Source organism: Toxorhynchites rutilus, chromosome 2 (genome assembly GCF_029784135.1).
Source record: "Toxorhynchites rutilus septentrionalis strain SRP chromosome 2, ASM2978413v1, whole genome shotgun sequence".
Taxonomy (NCBI): domain Eukaryota; kingdom Metazoa; phylum Arthropoda; class Insecta; order Diptera; family Culicidae; genus Toxorhynchites; species Toxorhynchites rutilus.
The window spans coordinates 245,669,529-245,685,827 of NC_073745.1; the positions used below are offsets into that span (position 1 = coordinate 245,669,529).

The following is a 16,299-nucleotide window of genomic DNA, read 5'->3' on the forward strand; positions in this document are numbered from 1 at the left end:
AACTCTACATACAAACGCTCAGCGCTAACTCTGTATTATCAGAACGTACGTGGCCTCCGCACCAAAACAAATGAGTTGTTTTTTGCCCTGTCCAACAGTGATTACGACGTCATTGTGTTCACTGAGACCTGGCTAAATATAAATATACCAAATTCAGAGATCACAAACAACTACACGATCTATCGCTGCGATAGAAACCCAAACACCAGCTGTTTTCTGCGTGGTGGCGGAGTATTGATCGGTGTGAGAAAAGGACTGCAGTGTTCATCCGTTGTCGTAGCTGGGTGAGAACGATAAAGGTCGTGTATTGATTTTAGGGGATTATAATCTTCCCCGCTTGTGTTGGATGCGTGATGATTTTACCGACAAATGCTTCCTCCGAGCAAGAAAATGCTTTAGTAGAGTCGGTTGTAGGCTGCGGCCTCTGCCAGATCAATGATCTGACTAACGTGCATGGGAGGCTGCTTGATTTGGCGTTTGTAAATGAGGAGAAAAATATCGATTTATTCGAGCCACCGTTGCCAATGCTCAACATCGATCAGCATCATAAGCACATTGTTTTGATGTTCGAAATAGCTAGTGAAAGGAACAGATTGAAAGTCTCGGATCCTTACGATTTTGATTTCAAACAATGCGATTTTGCATCGCTAAATTCAATGTTCTCCGCTGTTTGTTGGGATGAATGTCTGAACGGGAGCACAATTGACGAGGCTGTTGCAAATTTTGACGTGGGACTACGTCTAACCGGAGTATATGGGGGGTAAAATGAAAACCTAAACACAGAGCATGCAGGAAAAAATGTAAGATTCCGAATGCTTATAACTCGAACATTTCTTACTGGATCGGGAAGATGTTTGCATCAATTGATAGGGAATATTTCTACGCTTCTATTGCAATTAATAAAATGTCGTTTTTCATTAGATAAACAAATGATGTGTTTCCCAAGCACATTGAATTCGAAATTTTTTTCATTCAATCAAAAATTTAATCAATACAAACAAATGATTGCTAAGCCAAGGTAGTCCCACGTCAATCTTGCGGTTATATCATAGATATAACCCACCCATTTTTATGATCAAGTACTTTCAATAATCCGTGATGTCGTCCCTCTGAAGAATCGACGCTGAAGCGGTGGGAAGAGACAGCCGTGGTGGAGAAACGAGTTGCAGCATTTACGAAATCGTCTTTGCAAAGCAAGGAAGCGTTATTTTCGATCGAGGTGTGAGCTGCGCAAAGCTGAGCTTCGTGACTTAGAGAGCGAATATAACTCTTTCCACGCGCGATGCTTTAGCAGCTACATTCATCGCACAGAAGAAAATATAAAACAGGATCCTAAATCGTTCTGAACATACGTGAGGAATCGTAAACAGACAGATAGAGTTCACCAGCATGTATTCTTCAACGGAATTGCAGCCGAAACCCCACTGGACTGATGATGAACAAACTACAACGATTGGATGTTACCAAAGGCGCGGGACCAGATCGTATATCTCCGCTATTCATCAAGAATTGTGCTGACTCGCTTGCCGTCCCGACGACCATCCTCTTCAATCGCTCCATGTGAGAGGGAATTTTCCCAAGTTTGTGGAAAACTGCTGCTATCACTTCTGTACGTAAAGCCGGTAGTATACATAACGTTGATAATTACCGTGGCATCTCTGTTTTGAGTTGTTGGTCTAAAGCCTTTGAGAGTCTCACATACGATTCTCTTTATCCGCACGTGCATCGTATCATTTCTGAACACCAGCATGGATTTGTGAGAAAACGCTCGACTACAACAAACTTGATGGTTTATATCTCTTCATTGGTCGCCGCCCTGGAGAAGCGACAGCAAGTTGACGCCATCTACATTGATTTTACCAAAGCGTTTGATAGAGTGCCACATTCTCTCGCGGTGAACAAATTGAGCAGAATGGGTCTACCCGCTTGGTTAACTCGCTGGATTCTATCCTACCTTACCGAACGTCGTGCGCATTGATGGAACAAACTCGACGTCTTTCGAAATAACGTCCGGTGTTCCCCAAGGTAGTCATCTGGGCCCACTTATTTTTGTACTATTTGTGAACGATCTCTGCCACTCAATTGATTCCCCGAAGGTAATGTTCGCCGACGACTTGAAGTTCTACCGGGTAGTCTCGTCATTAGATGAATGCTATGCCATTCAAGCTTGAACTGAACGGAATGGAGGTTAATATTCGAAAGTGTAGCGCAATTTCTTTCTGTCGAACAAGAAGCACAATAATCTACGACTATAAAATGTTTACAACCAGCATAGCTAGAGGACCTCGGTGTGCTACTCGATAGTAAGGTGAATTTTACTCAGCACATTGCAGCAACAACAGCCAAAGCGTACTCAGCGCTTGGTTTCATTAAACGGAACACGCGGCAGTTCAGGGATGTTTATTGTTTGAAGACGATCTTTTGTGCCCTAGTACGTAGTGTACTTGAATATGGTGAGCTTGTGTGGGCTCCATACCATTCCATTCAGATCAACCGCATTGAGCGAATTCAACGGAACTTTATTCGTTATGCGCTTCGCTTCCTTCCGTGGAATGATCCGGTTCGCCTACCACCGTATGAGCAACGTTGTGCTCTGATACACCTTCCGAGCTTGGCGAGTAGACGAGCTCTGCTGCTGCGTCTATTTATTTTCGACATTCTTCGCGACAATGTGGATTGCTCTGAGTTACTGGAAAAAATAAACTTCAACGTCCCGGCCAGAATAACGCGGCGTGCCGTTTTCCTTCGTCTATCAGTCATCGTACTACTTACGGACAACACAACCCGTTTGATGTTAGCTGTCGTCTTTTTAACGAAGTATTTGTAGATTTTGAGCATAAACATATGTACATGTACACGATTAAAACTCGGCTCTGTTACAGCTAAAATTTTAATGAGCCTAATAAATAAACAAATGAGAAAAAAAATCATTTCGGATATTATTTATTTATACGCCGAAATTTCATAAATAGATCTTTAGTAAAAAGTTACGAGGACTCTGAAAAGGTTTAATAGATTGCGTGGTTTTTTAGAATCATTTTGAGAAGCAACAATTCTTTCTTGCCTTTGCGAGAATAATACACTAATTGGTCATATGTCGTCATATATATGATACGCTAATTGGTCATATGTCGCAATTTGTTTCTGTACATCAATGCACGCATTGCACTGAGTATTTAACAAGAGGCATCTTCCGTGTATCGCCATTCAACAAGCATCCAACACGCGTCTAACAAATGCACACAGTTGCAGCGATAAGAATGAAACATCACGAGATTGACCGTTTATGAAAAATCGTTTCTCGACTCTCGGTCAAAACCGTCAACAAAGTAAGGAGCTCGTTGCATCAGAACAGAGCCGAGGCCCACGAGAACAAATACGAATGGCAACTAAAAGTATCGAAGTTGTGCTATTCACATGAGCAGGAAATGAACAAGTTCTAAGTTTCGCGCAACGAAAACAAGAAACACACACAAAGCCAAACACTGTTGGCTAGAAGCGACACTCTTCTCTTTTTTCGCCTGCTTTGCCATGGTTCGGATGGTTGTGTTGATTGCAATGCCAGATGCACTTCAAGTGAAATATTCGCTAGCGTTCATAGCTCGAGGGGAAACATAAAACTCAAAACGAGCAGAATAAGCGACCTTTGTTGTTTCGGGCACAGAAAGATTCTGAGAATTTTCTTAAGAGAAGATTCAACACTTATACGCTAGCAACAGCTTACTTACTATGCAAGGATGGAGTTTACTTCGCAAATATTCTCTTTTTCCTATCCCCCTTCGTTATTTTCATTCTAGTAAGTTGCTCGTTATTGACAGCTCTGTTCGGGAAAGCACACAAATGAACAGAACAAATGGGAATGGTTCTAATTTTCATCAATTTAAACCATATACAGACTATGAGATTGTAATGTATAGCATATAAAACAAATCTTAGAAAATTTTCGATTCGAGTGATATGGAGATCGTTAAAATCCGTTCGCAGCAAAAATAGTTATTAACGTTAACTTTATTTCATAAAAACGTGACCTGTTTTCTGATTCCCTTAATGTAAGACGTAGTCCTATGTCAAAAAATTGAAACAAAATACAGAAGAGAATGTAAAATATGTTTTATTGGTACTTTCATACAAATATAAACTATGAAACACTAAAGTCTTCTAAATTTCTTGTCAAAATGATATTATGGACATCGTTAAACACATTTCGAACGTTTTGGGTGTCTGTTGCTACGGTGAAGTGGTAGTAGCATGAGCGATTCCTTCGCACAAGATGAGACGTCCGGCGGGGTTGTTCGTTAGTGATATCCTAGAATGATGGAAATTCATTAGGTAAAAAAAAGGTGCATTAATTACATAAAAAATGGGAAGAAAAAGAATTAAATGATTGAAACTTGTATTCCGCAGATGCACAATACATGTGGGATAGTTGAGAGACCCCTCGATGAAGTGTGTAGAAAACGACAGACGACGGCCTAGATGTAAAAGTTTGGATGAAACAATTCGAGGCTATGTCAAGGACAGCACATTGGAATGATGGGCAGAAACTAATCATGTGTCGTAAAAAAGGCGTGGTGGGTAATGTCGGGGACATAACCGGAGTGACGTAGGACTATACAAAGGGGACAGCTTTTTTTTTTTATTTAAATCGTTTATTTTTACAGGCTCAGTTACAGTTAGGTTTAAAGGAGCCGAACTCCTTACTGTATTGTTACTAGTATATATACATTTTTCCTTAATTCTAATGTTAATAATATAGGAAACCGATTACTCGCGGTCAACTCGAGTTTAGAAGGGTGACATATTTTCTTCAGGAAAAGGAGGGGATATGAGGATATGTTGACAATGATCACACTCACACTCTCAATCACACTCATCACACTCAATTCTTAAACCTATCTTATATCTAATATGTATTTACATTTCATCTTATTCTTAAGAAGGGATCCGATCTCTCACAAAGGAAAAGGAAAAGGAAAAACTAAGGGTATAAGGACAATCACACACGAAGATCGATAGCTTTAAGGAATACATATATTTGGGACATGTAATCAAGGTCTAACCGAGCCAACACGTCTCTCACCGGCATCATGGGCTGCCTTCCTGGGACAGCTTTTGTTAAATATATATTTTAAATATATTATTTTATTTTCTTCTCCTACGTGAATACCTACCTATCTACCTGAAAAATTGATTAGTTTACTGTTTACTCTTTATGAATATGTTAATGGTTCTGAAAAGAACCTTTGGTGTTGTGTTTTTGTTATCACTCGATATTCCCATCTTGTTCGGTTAAACCTTCCTGTTAAGCTATTGCGTTTGCCACTCGCCACAGCTTTCACAGTTGGAAAATTTCTTCCCATCCAGCTTGTGACATATTGTTCAGTAAATTACATTTAATGCGACGTGCCGGAGAAACACTTTGCCACTCGCTGAAACTAATTGTTGCCTTGATGAGCGCCGAACCGAAGCTGCTCTGTTCTTGATGCGGGTTTTCTGATCGTCGTGAGCAGCTTTGCAAGCCAACTCGAGCACTTCGACGGCCGAAACTCTATAATCGCTGTTAGGTATACTGGTGCTCCGGCACCAATCCGTTCGGCCTAGTTACCCTTGCGAAGCAATCAGTGAATGCGACCAACAGGGAACTGGAGACCTGCACGGTTCGAGTGAGACTTTGCCTTTCCCTTAACTTGTCCTCCTTTGTTACGTCCACGATGCCGATGCCGTACAACCATACGGGTTTACGGTTTGAAAGAAAATAAGATATTTTTTTGGGGTCCGCGTGTATTATACTCTAGCAGTACACACTCACAGGATAGAGACAAATCGGCAGATTCAGCCAAAGGGGCGAGTCCAACGAGACGAATGAATGAGCGATAAAAGGGAGCGATGGCAAAAAAATACATTCATTACGATTTGTTTGCTCGTTGGATTCACATGCAGGCTAAAAAGGGTCCTTTTCAGGATCACAAAATTATCTTCAATCTAAAGAGTTTATTGTTTTGTTGTCACTCGATATCCGCATCTTGTTCGGCTAAACCTTTCTGTTTAGCGATTGCATTTGCCACTCGCCACAGCTTTCACAGTTGGAAATTTCCCATCCAGCTTGTGACATATTTTACAGTAAATTGCATTCAATGGCACGTCGCATTACCACCACTCAGTATCGGATTGGAGGTAATTTTAACCTGTAATTGAACATTTGCGATGACAGTGGTACAGTGTCGACTTTCAATGTGGGGTCATAATTTGGACCCCGAACTCTATGTTTACAAAAATGTCCAACTAAATATGTCGAATTACAGGTCCGTCCAATTAGCTAAATGTCGAGATAAGTGTAAATTACTGTACTTTCAATCTAGAAGCAATTCTGCCAAATTCACATACTCATCATATCCTGGCAAACAAATTATGAAAAAACCAATTTGTGTTTTATTATTATTTTGGATATTGTTTTAGAAAGCATTGAACTGTATTTCCTAAACTCTTTTTTGGAAGGTTTAATGGCCCTGAAAAGCGCCTTGTTTTATGGAATGGTTCCAATTTAGAAAACTTTGTACTCGTGGTTTTGAAAAAAACCATTTCGAACGCCCTCGATGCCGCCTTGTTCTGGATTTGCCACCAAAGCAGTTTGTATAAAGAACAAACTTTTTTCTTCTGCTACCTGATGCCGTTTTGCGATTGCGTTTGCCACTCGCCACACGCTGCAACTGCCTGTTGTCGTCTTGATGTGTTCTGTTCTGAATGCGGTTTTTCTTATCGTCGCGAGCAGCTTTATCAGCCAACTTGATCACTTCGGCGGCCGAAACTATATAACGCCGGCTAGGTGGACTGGTGCACTGGTACTAACGCGCTCGGCCTAGCTACCCTTGCGGGGAACTCCAGATCAACACGGTTCGAGCGGGATTTTGCCTTTCCCTTCACTTTTCCTCCTTTACCATGTCCAGACATGGCTGCTTGGGTTGGTTTGTTGATGTGTTGTGATGCGAACCGATGTGGTGTACGGTTTGAATGAGAATGATCGTTACGGCAGCGGACCGGGGATTTTTCAGCTGACTGGCTGGCTCGAGAATTACGCATGTGTGAGACTGCGACCAATGTTTCGTTCATATTTTTTCTTTTTCCTTTCCAATCGTGCTTCATTCTATTTCGCTGCTGCTCTGGTTGCCCGTTTTGGTCGGTACGATTTGAGGAGCACAAAATGGACCAATCAAAAATGGGCACATAGTGCATTTTGACAATGCTTGATATTTCACAATTATTCAATTATTTATCTCAAGAAAAATGAAATGTTATTCGTTATGATAGATGCGTAGATATATTACCTATCAATTGATGAAAAAACCTTTGCGATCTATTGAGAAATGCTCGAGTTATAAGCGTTCCAAATCTTGCATTTTTTCCTACTTGTTCAGTGCCTAGATTTCCATTTCACCCCCTATATCTTCCGGTTAGACGTAGTCCTACGTCAAAAGTTAACGGGCACTGCAAAACGGTTCATGTTCGCCCAACGAGATGTTAGTTCATTCGTCGAGTTAAAAAGCGCACTGTTAAAAGAGTTTGCCCCATTTGTGCGTGCAAGCGATGTACATCGTAAGCTGGTAGCACGAAAAAAACACCCGACGGAATCAGTGAGAGACTACATTTACGAAATGCAGCGAATTGCCCTTCAAATAGATCTTGATCAACCGAGCATATGTGAGTATGTAGTAGACGGGATAACAGAGGACGAATTCCACCGATCTTTCTTGTACGAAGCGCAATCCATTGAGCAGTTGAAAGAGAAGCTACTGAACTACGAGAAGGTGCAAAGGAAATCTTATAAGAAATCTCGATCAGACGATACATGCACGAGGCAAAAGGAACATCGGAAAATGGAACCGAAAATAGAGAGCGAGAGGGTCGACACGAAACGGCACTGTTTCAACTGCGGAGAGTCATCGCACGTTGCTAGTGAATGCCCACAGAAGAATAACGGACCAAAATGTTTTAGTTGTAACCGGGGCTCTGGCAACCCTATCCCATCCAATGCAAATTGAGCGTAGGCAGCATAAAACAGGGCTCGCGCTTAGGGGGCTCACGTATTGTTTAATGTTTGGAGTCATATATGTTAATATTTGATTACGTTGGATAGTTTTTTTTTGGCAAGCGATGTTTGGATACCCATCCGGAAGCTTTCTTGACGATTTGCAATTCAAATCACAGCCGAAGAATCGCGCGGAGCACTTCATTTTGAATTTTAGGTTATGATTTCTATGCTCATGATTTTCTATGCTGGCTACTGAAAGGCGGCCATCTTAGCAATCCCTTGGTTGTAACACATTCGGTCATCTATCGAGAGAGTGCACGAAAAAAGGTGAGAGAAAAGCGGAGAAAAAGAGCGCAGCAGAAGTTAATGTGGTGAAAACTGTAAACAACGCCAAACCAAGTGTGCATATTAAGGTGAATGACTTAGAAATTTGTTGACACTGGTAGTGAAGTTTCTTTGATAAGAGAAGATTTGTGGTCAAAATTATCAAAAAAAGGATTACAGTTACAGAAATCTACACTGAAAGTGCGTGGTTACGGCGGTAATGTACACGTTGTTTGTGGTGAAGCTGTTTTGAAAATGTTCCTCGGCAATAATGAGTATGAAATTCGTGTTTACATCGTGCCGCTCAGTGCTATCGATATGCAAATGTTGATTGGCATGGATTATCTTGGAAGTGTTGATTATGCTATCACGCCGAGTGGTGTTCGCATAGAAAAGTGGACGACAGAAGAATCCGATCCAGATATTAACGACGTGAAATGGATTCGTCGTATCGAGGAGTATGTCGATGTGAAAGAAGTTATCGTACCGTATAAATATCGCGGTCAGGTTATGGAACTTATTGAGAACTATACACCAGCAACGAACGTAAGGGCGGCCAATGAACTGACAATAAGACTGATGGATAATGATATAGTCTGTGAGAATCCGCGTCGTCTCGCGCCAGTTGAAAAAGAAGTCGTGAAGAGGCAAATAGACGAGTGGCTCAAAAATGGAATAATTCAGCCGTCTACCAGCGAATATTCTAGTGCAATTGTGGCGATACCGAAGTACACACAGATGCCAGTAAAATCGCGTTAGCTGGAATCCTGATGCAGCGTGCAGAAGATGATGGGAAATTTCATCCCTGTTATTATTATAGTAGACTCACGAACGCTGCAGAACAGAACTACCATTCTTACGAGTTGGAAACGTTAGCAGTGGTCGAATCTCTAAAAAAGTTCAGGTGTTAATTGCTAGGTCGCAAATTCAAAATTGTAACGGATTGCCGTGCATTCAAGGACACTATGATGAAGCGCAAGATGAACGTACGCGTGGCCCGATGGGTTATCGCTCTTGCAGAATTTGAGTACGAAGTTGAACATCGTCCAGGAATTAAAATGCCACATGTTGATGCTCTATCTCGTGCAAATGTGTTGACTATATCGACTGCTGTTTGTGCTCAGTTGCGTTCTGCTCAAGAAAATGACGAAAAAGTGAAGGCGATTATGGCAGCTATTGGACAAAGCGATTCATTCAAGGGTTACACGATTAGTAATGGCATACTGTACGAAGGCGATGGCGAAACACGACGATTATACGTACCGGAATCAATGGAGACAGCAATAATTCGATCAGCCCATGATAAGGGGCACTTTGGCGTGAAAAAAACCAAAGAAAGGATATGTGCAGATTATTTCATTCCTGAAGTTGAAAAGAAAATTAGACGATGCATCGATACATGTGTTGCTTGCATTATCGGCGAAAGGAAACGCGGCAAACCTGAGGGTGAACTTCATCCAATCCCAAAAGGTGACATCCCATTAGACACCTTTCACGTAGATCATTTAGGACCGATGCCATCTACGAGAAAATCGTACAATTATATCTTAACGGTGATTGATGCCTTTACGAAGTATGTTTGGCTATTTCCGACGAAAACAACTACGGCAGACGAGACATTGAAAAAACTCAAATTAATTTCCGATTATTTTGGGAATCCGAGAAGAATTATAAGCGACCGTGGATCAGCTTTCACTTCTGGAATATTCACCAAGTATTGCAATGACGAGGGCATAGAATTGCATACAATTGTGACCGGTGTACCTCGCGGAAATGGACAGGTGGAGCGTGTCCATCGCATAATAATCCCGATGCTAACAAAGCTGGCAAATGAAAGGCCTGACGAATGGTTCAAACATGTGGGTGACGTACAAAAGTTCATCAACAACAGTTGGCAACGTGCCATAGAAACAACACCTTTTCAACTGCTAGTTGGAGTTAAAATGCGTACGAGACAAGACGAAGTACTTCACGCGATACTGGAACGAGAAATGCGAGAGGATTTTGAACGGGAACGAAATGTTTTGCGGAATATGGCGCATGCAAGTATTTCTAAAATACAAGAGGAGAATAAAAAGTTCTACAATCTTCGTAGAAAACCGATGCACCGATATAAACTTGGCGATATCGTAGCCATACCGAAGACACAATTCGGCGTAGGTCAAAAAGTGAAACCTAAATATTTTGGACCATATGAAGTTGTGAAGGTTTTGAATAACGATCGGTACGAGGTAAGAAAGCTAGATGAAGAAGCAGAAGGACCAAAATCAACATCGACGGCTGGAGATCATATCAAACCGTGGACATTTCCGGATCAAGAATGATGTCAGGAAAGGCCGTGTGGGATAGTTGAGAAACTCCTCGATGAAGTGTGGAGAAAAAACTCAGTTTCGGATTACACATTATGTAGAGCGCATCGCGTTTTCGTGGTTGAATAAATTAATGTTCAATAAAAGTGGTTTTTGTATATTTCCTTTGCAATTCACCCATTCCGTCTACATACATCATACTTCAAATTATGATCTGTAAAGCAATTCTATATCGTTTCTGTCGGCCGATTTATACAATAAATGCACCATCAGTTCAAGGCCATCTAAACTTTCCACAAATGAGTTATTTCATAAACTTTGATACATTTCGAAGTAATATCCGAAACGAGCGGAATTGATTTTTAGAATAGTTTGGCCAGGAATTGTGAGTTTGTGTGAACTTAGGGGTGTTTTTGGGAGTATTGGTGACTTTTCCGATCGATCATTCTATTTCGTTCATTATTTCCGGGTTGTAAGTGGTGTAAAAGTGCAGCACATTTCAAGCCGGAAATGGAGAAGGTATTTCCCAGCGGTGAGAACTCGCTTGGAAACTGAACTTTGCTGTCGCTTACGCCGCAACCACACTCCCGTTTCGGTTTGGAATTTATGTTATCGTTCTGTACAAGGTTTGTTTATAGTATAATTTGTAGTTCTCGAGTTATGCAAAAATTTGTGTTTCATTTGTATGGAAGACCCCCTTAGAGAGGGGGGAAGGGGTGTTGAGCCACCTTAGAAATGTGCCTTCTCTATAAAACCTCCACATGCCAATATCAGTTCCGTTGGCTTGATTAGTCCTTGAATTATGCGGAAATGTATGCTTCATTTGTATGGCAGCCCCCCTCCCCCCTCAGAGAGACGGCAGGAGTGTCTATTCGTCATAGAAACGTTTTGTGTCCCCTAAAACCTTCGTACGCCAATTTTGGTATTTTCATGATTAGTTTTTGAGTCATGCAGAAATTTCTCCTTCATTTGTATGATAGCCCCCACTTAGAGAAGGGGGAGGAGCATCTAACCACCGTAAAAACATTTATTGCACCCCAAAACCTCCACATTCCAAATTCGGTTTCGTTTGCTTGATTGATTCTCGAGTAATGCAGAAATTTGTGTTTCATTTGCATGGCCGACATGACCGATTGTAAGGCAAGCTCTTTACCGATGGACCTTCGTTTGGAGAAGGGTATTGAAGAGAATCGTACGAGTAAGCCATACAGAGGACTAATAGGCTATCTCACGTAATAGGCTATCTCTGTCGGCTGCGGTAAATTATTACAGTCAATTCCAATCATGTCTAACAGAAGCGCATTGGATTTATTTAAAACGTGTTTTGCGTTATATCAAGGGAACGCTCGATCTAGGATTGATCTATACGGGACGAAATAATTGTCATTTGATGACAGCTTTCTGTGATGCTGACTGGGTAAACGATATCAGTGACAGCATATCAATTACTGGATATCTTTCTAAGGTATTTGACTGCACAGTGATTTGGACGACCCGGAAGCAGTGTGCAGTATCTTTGTCTTCAACCGAAGCCGAGTTATGTGTTCTTTGCGAGGCAACCTGTGATGGAGTATGGTTGATGCGTTTACTTGAAGATACTGGCTATAAAATCGAAGCGCCGATACCTTTTTTTTTGACGTAGGACTACGTCTAACCGGAAGATATAGGGGGTGAAATGGAAATCCAGGCACTGAACAAGTAGGAAAAAATGCAAGATTTGGAACGCTTATAACTCGAGCGTTTCTCAATAGATCGCAAAGATTTTTGCATCAATTGATAGGAAATATATCTACGCATCTATCATAACGAATAACATTTCATTTTTCTTGAGATAAATAATTGAATAATTGTGAAATATCAAGCATTGTCAAAATGCACTATGTGCCCATTTTTGATTGGTCCGTTTTGTGCTCCTCAAATCGTACCGACTAAAACGGGCAACCAGAACAGCAGCGAAATAGAATGAAGCACGATTGGAAAGGAAAAAGAAAAAAATGAACGAAACATTGGTCGCAGTCTCACACATGCGTAATTCTCGAGCCAGCCAGTCAGCTTAAAAATCCCCGCTCCGCTGCCGTAACGATCATTCTCATTCAAACCGTACACCACATCGGTTCGCATCACAACACATCAACAAACCAACCCAAGCAGCCATGTCTGGACATGGTAAAGGAGGAAAAGTGAAGGGAAAGGCAAAATCCCGCTCGAACCGTGTTGATCTGGAGTTCCCCGCAAGGGTAGCTAGGCCGAGCGCGTTAGTACCAGTGCAACAGTCCACCTAGCCGGCGTTATATAGTTTCGGCCGCCGAAGTGATCGAGTTGGCTGGTAGAGCTGCTCGCGACGATAAGAAAAACCACATTCAGAACAGAACACATCAAGACAACAACAGGCAGTTGCAGCGAGTGGCGAGTGGCAAACGCATTCGCAAAACGGCATCAGGTAGCAGAAAAAAAAAGTTTGTTCTTTATACAAACTGCTTTGGTGGCAAATCCAGAACAAGGCGGCATCGAGGGCGTTCGAAATGGTTTTTTTCAAAACCACGAGTACTAAGTTTTCCAAATTGGAACCATTCCATAAAACAAGGCGCTTTTCAGGGCCATTAAACCTTCCAAAAAAGAGTTTAGGGGATACAGTTCAATGCTTTCTAAAACATTATCCAAAATAATAATAAAACACCAATTGATTTTTTCATAATTTGTTTGCCAGGATCTGATGAGTATGTGAATTTGGCAGTTGTTCTGAGCTTAATGATAGTTGGGGACTTTCCTGATTATTCAATTTTCACCAATTCTTAAATTGTTTCTAGATTGAAAGTACAGTAATTTACAATTAGTTCGACATTTAGCTAATTGGACGGACATGTAATGCGACTTATTTAGTTGGACATTTTTGTAAACATAGAGATCCAAATTATGACCCCAAATTGAAAGTCGACACTGTACCACTGTCATCGTAAATATTCAATTACAGGTTGAAATCGCCTCCAATGCGACACTGAGTGGCGCTTCGGCACGTCGCATTGAATGTAATTTACTGTAAAATATGTCACAAGCTGGATGGGAAGAAATTTTCCAACTGTGAAAGCTGTGGCGAGTGGCAAATGCAATCGCTAAACAGAAAGGTTTAGCCGAACAAGATGGGGATATCGAGTGATAACAAAACAATAAACTCTTTGGATTGAAGATAATTATGTGATCCTGAAAAGGACCCTTTTTAGCCTGCATGTGAATCCAACGAGCGAACAAATCGTAATGAATGTATTTTTTTGCCATCGCTCCCTTTTAACGCTCATTCGTTCGTCTCGTTGGACTCGCCCCTCTGGCTGAGTCTGCCGATTTGTCTCTATCCTGTGAGTGTGTACCGCTAGAGTATAAAACACGCGGACCCCAAAAAAATATCTTATTTTCTTTCAAACCGTAAACCCGTAAGGTTGTACGGCATCGGCATCGTGGACGTAACAAAGGAGGATAAGTTAAGGGAAAGGCAAAGTCTCACTCGAACCGTGCAGGTCTCCAGTTCCCTGTTGGTCGCATTCACTGATTGCTCCGCAAGGGTAACTAGGCCGAACGGATTGGTGCCGGAGCACCAGTATACCTAACAGCGATTATAGAGTTTCGGCCGTCGGAGTGCTCTAGTTGGTTTGCAAAGCTGCTCACGATAATCAGAAAACCCGCATCAAGAACAGAGCAACTTCAGTTCGGCGCTCATCAAGGCAACAATTAGTTTCAGTGAGTGGCAAAGTGTTTCTCCGGCACGTCGCATTAAATGTAATTTACTGAACCACTTGTCCCAAGCTGGATGGGAAGAAATTTTCCAACTGTGAAAGCTGTGGCGAGTGGCAAACGCAATAGCTAAGCAGGAAGGTATAACCAAACAAGATGGGAAATCGAGTGATAACAAAAACACAACACCAAAGGTTCTTTTCAGAACCATCAACATATTCATAAAGAGTAAACAGTAAACTAATCCATTTTTCAGGTAGATAGGTAGGTATTCACGTATTCAAAATAAAACAATATATTTAAAACATATATTTAACAAAAGCTGTCCCCTTTGTATTGTCCTACGTCACTCCGGTTATGTCCCCGACATTACCCACCCGTCTTTTTATTCTTTATTTAAGAGACTTTCAGCCTCCTTGGCTGGTTCGTCTCTAAGCGCCGATACCGTATCATGAGGACAATCAGTCCACAATGTTGGACGCGCTACAGTGGCTATCTGTGAAGCAAAGAATTTATTACTTGACAATGGTGTTCGTCTTCAAAATTTTAAACGGTATGCTGCCTCGATACTTGTGTGATCGAATTTAAAGAGGAAGTGATGTTCATAGATACAATACTAGAAACGCGGATGATGCAAGAATACCTAACTTTATATTCAGTAGGTCGCAGAACTCGTTGTTATACAACGGAATACATTTTTTCGATTCGATGCCCAGAGAAATAAAACGTGCGGCAACAATGGCAGAGTTTAAGAGAATGTGTATTTCCCACGTAAAATCTGTTTTGTAAACAGGTTTTCGTTATTTTTTTGTCATATGATTTATTTATGTTTAATATCAATTGAAATTAGAAAAAATATTTACAGGTATCTCAAACTGCCATGTTCGTACTGATGATGATGATGTTTTTTTGTTGTTAAATTTGTTAAAATTGTAGATTATTATAAAAAAAAAATTAGCGTTGTCTACGAAAGTTTGAGCCTCGCGCGCGTTTGGTGGGCCTGGACGAATGTTAATAATGAACACTGGCAGAAAACTGACACATAATGAAATTTTTATATAGGGTCTGGAGTGGAAACTGGAATTGGGATAGCTTATTCGGAATTGTCGTAAACTATCTTTCATCAGATGGTTATATCGATTATTTCTGATTGTAGCAGATCTTTTTTATGTTCTAAGTAGAAACTTTTAGATATTGGGTTCAATTCCCAATCAGTCAAGGATCTTCCCGGGTTGGAAATTTTCTTGACATGCCTTAGAAAAAACATTGGGCCTGAAGTTGAGACTATGACTATGTCAATGTCAATATGGATAGGAACATTGTTTGTTTTTTCGCAGTTTGTGCCTATTTTTACTGTTCTATTAATAGATATTTATGCCTGCAACAGATCCAGTTCGCTTGGTTTTTTTATAATACTGGTCTCTTGATATTTTTAAACTTAATTATTATCTATAAGATAAATCGTCCTGCTCAAACCTTTGTAGGGGTATGAGGTGGGCCATCACCATCATCATCATCATCATCATCATCATAAGGATAATTGAAGAACCTCGCGATAGGAGCAGACTCAAACACATTGATATCAAGGTTTGCTTCATAAGGAATTTGGTTCAGCAAAGAAACATTGTGCTGCAGTATATACCAACGAAATGCAAGAAGTTGACATCCTTACCAAGGGCTTGGCTAATTGGCTACTTGGTCCAAAACGATCCAAGTGCCCGCGAGCAACCAGTCCCCAACACCCCAACGTGAGCCGCTACTGTCACACGTATTTCCTGCATCAACACAGAGGCACCGTCATTGCGAAAGATAAAGCAGCAATCAAGAGTACGAAATCTAACAAAGCTCTGGGGGTTGATCGCATATAAGCTGAGGTGCTCAAAGCTGACTCTGCACTATCCGCAGAAATCTTGCATC

The 16,299-nt window shown here is 41.1% G+C and overlaps 1 protein-coding gene across 4 annotated transcripts in view; it reads right to left on the reverse strand.

Moving 5' to 3' along the window:
• Positions 1-4,095: 4,095 nt before the first annotated feature.
• The window catches only part of LOC129770619 (guanine nucleotide-binding protein G(f) subunit alpha), a 36,122-nt gene continuing 23,918 nt past the window's right edge, over positions 4,096-16,299 (reverse strand). For all 4 annotated transcript variants that reach the window (XM_055773570.1, XM_055773571.1, XM_055773569.1 and 1 more), the window contains one exon: positions 4,096-4,306. In XM_055773570.1, the coding sequence (XP_055629545.1) occupies positions 4,139-4,306 (168 nt within the window). In that variant the 3' untranslated portion in view covers positions 4,096-4,138. The remainder of the gene's footprint in view (positions 4,307-16,299) is intronic.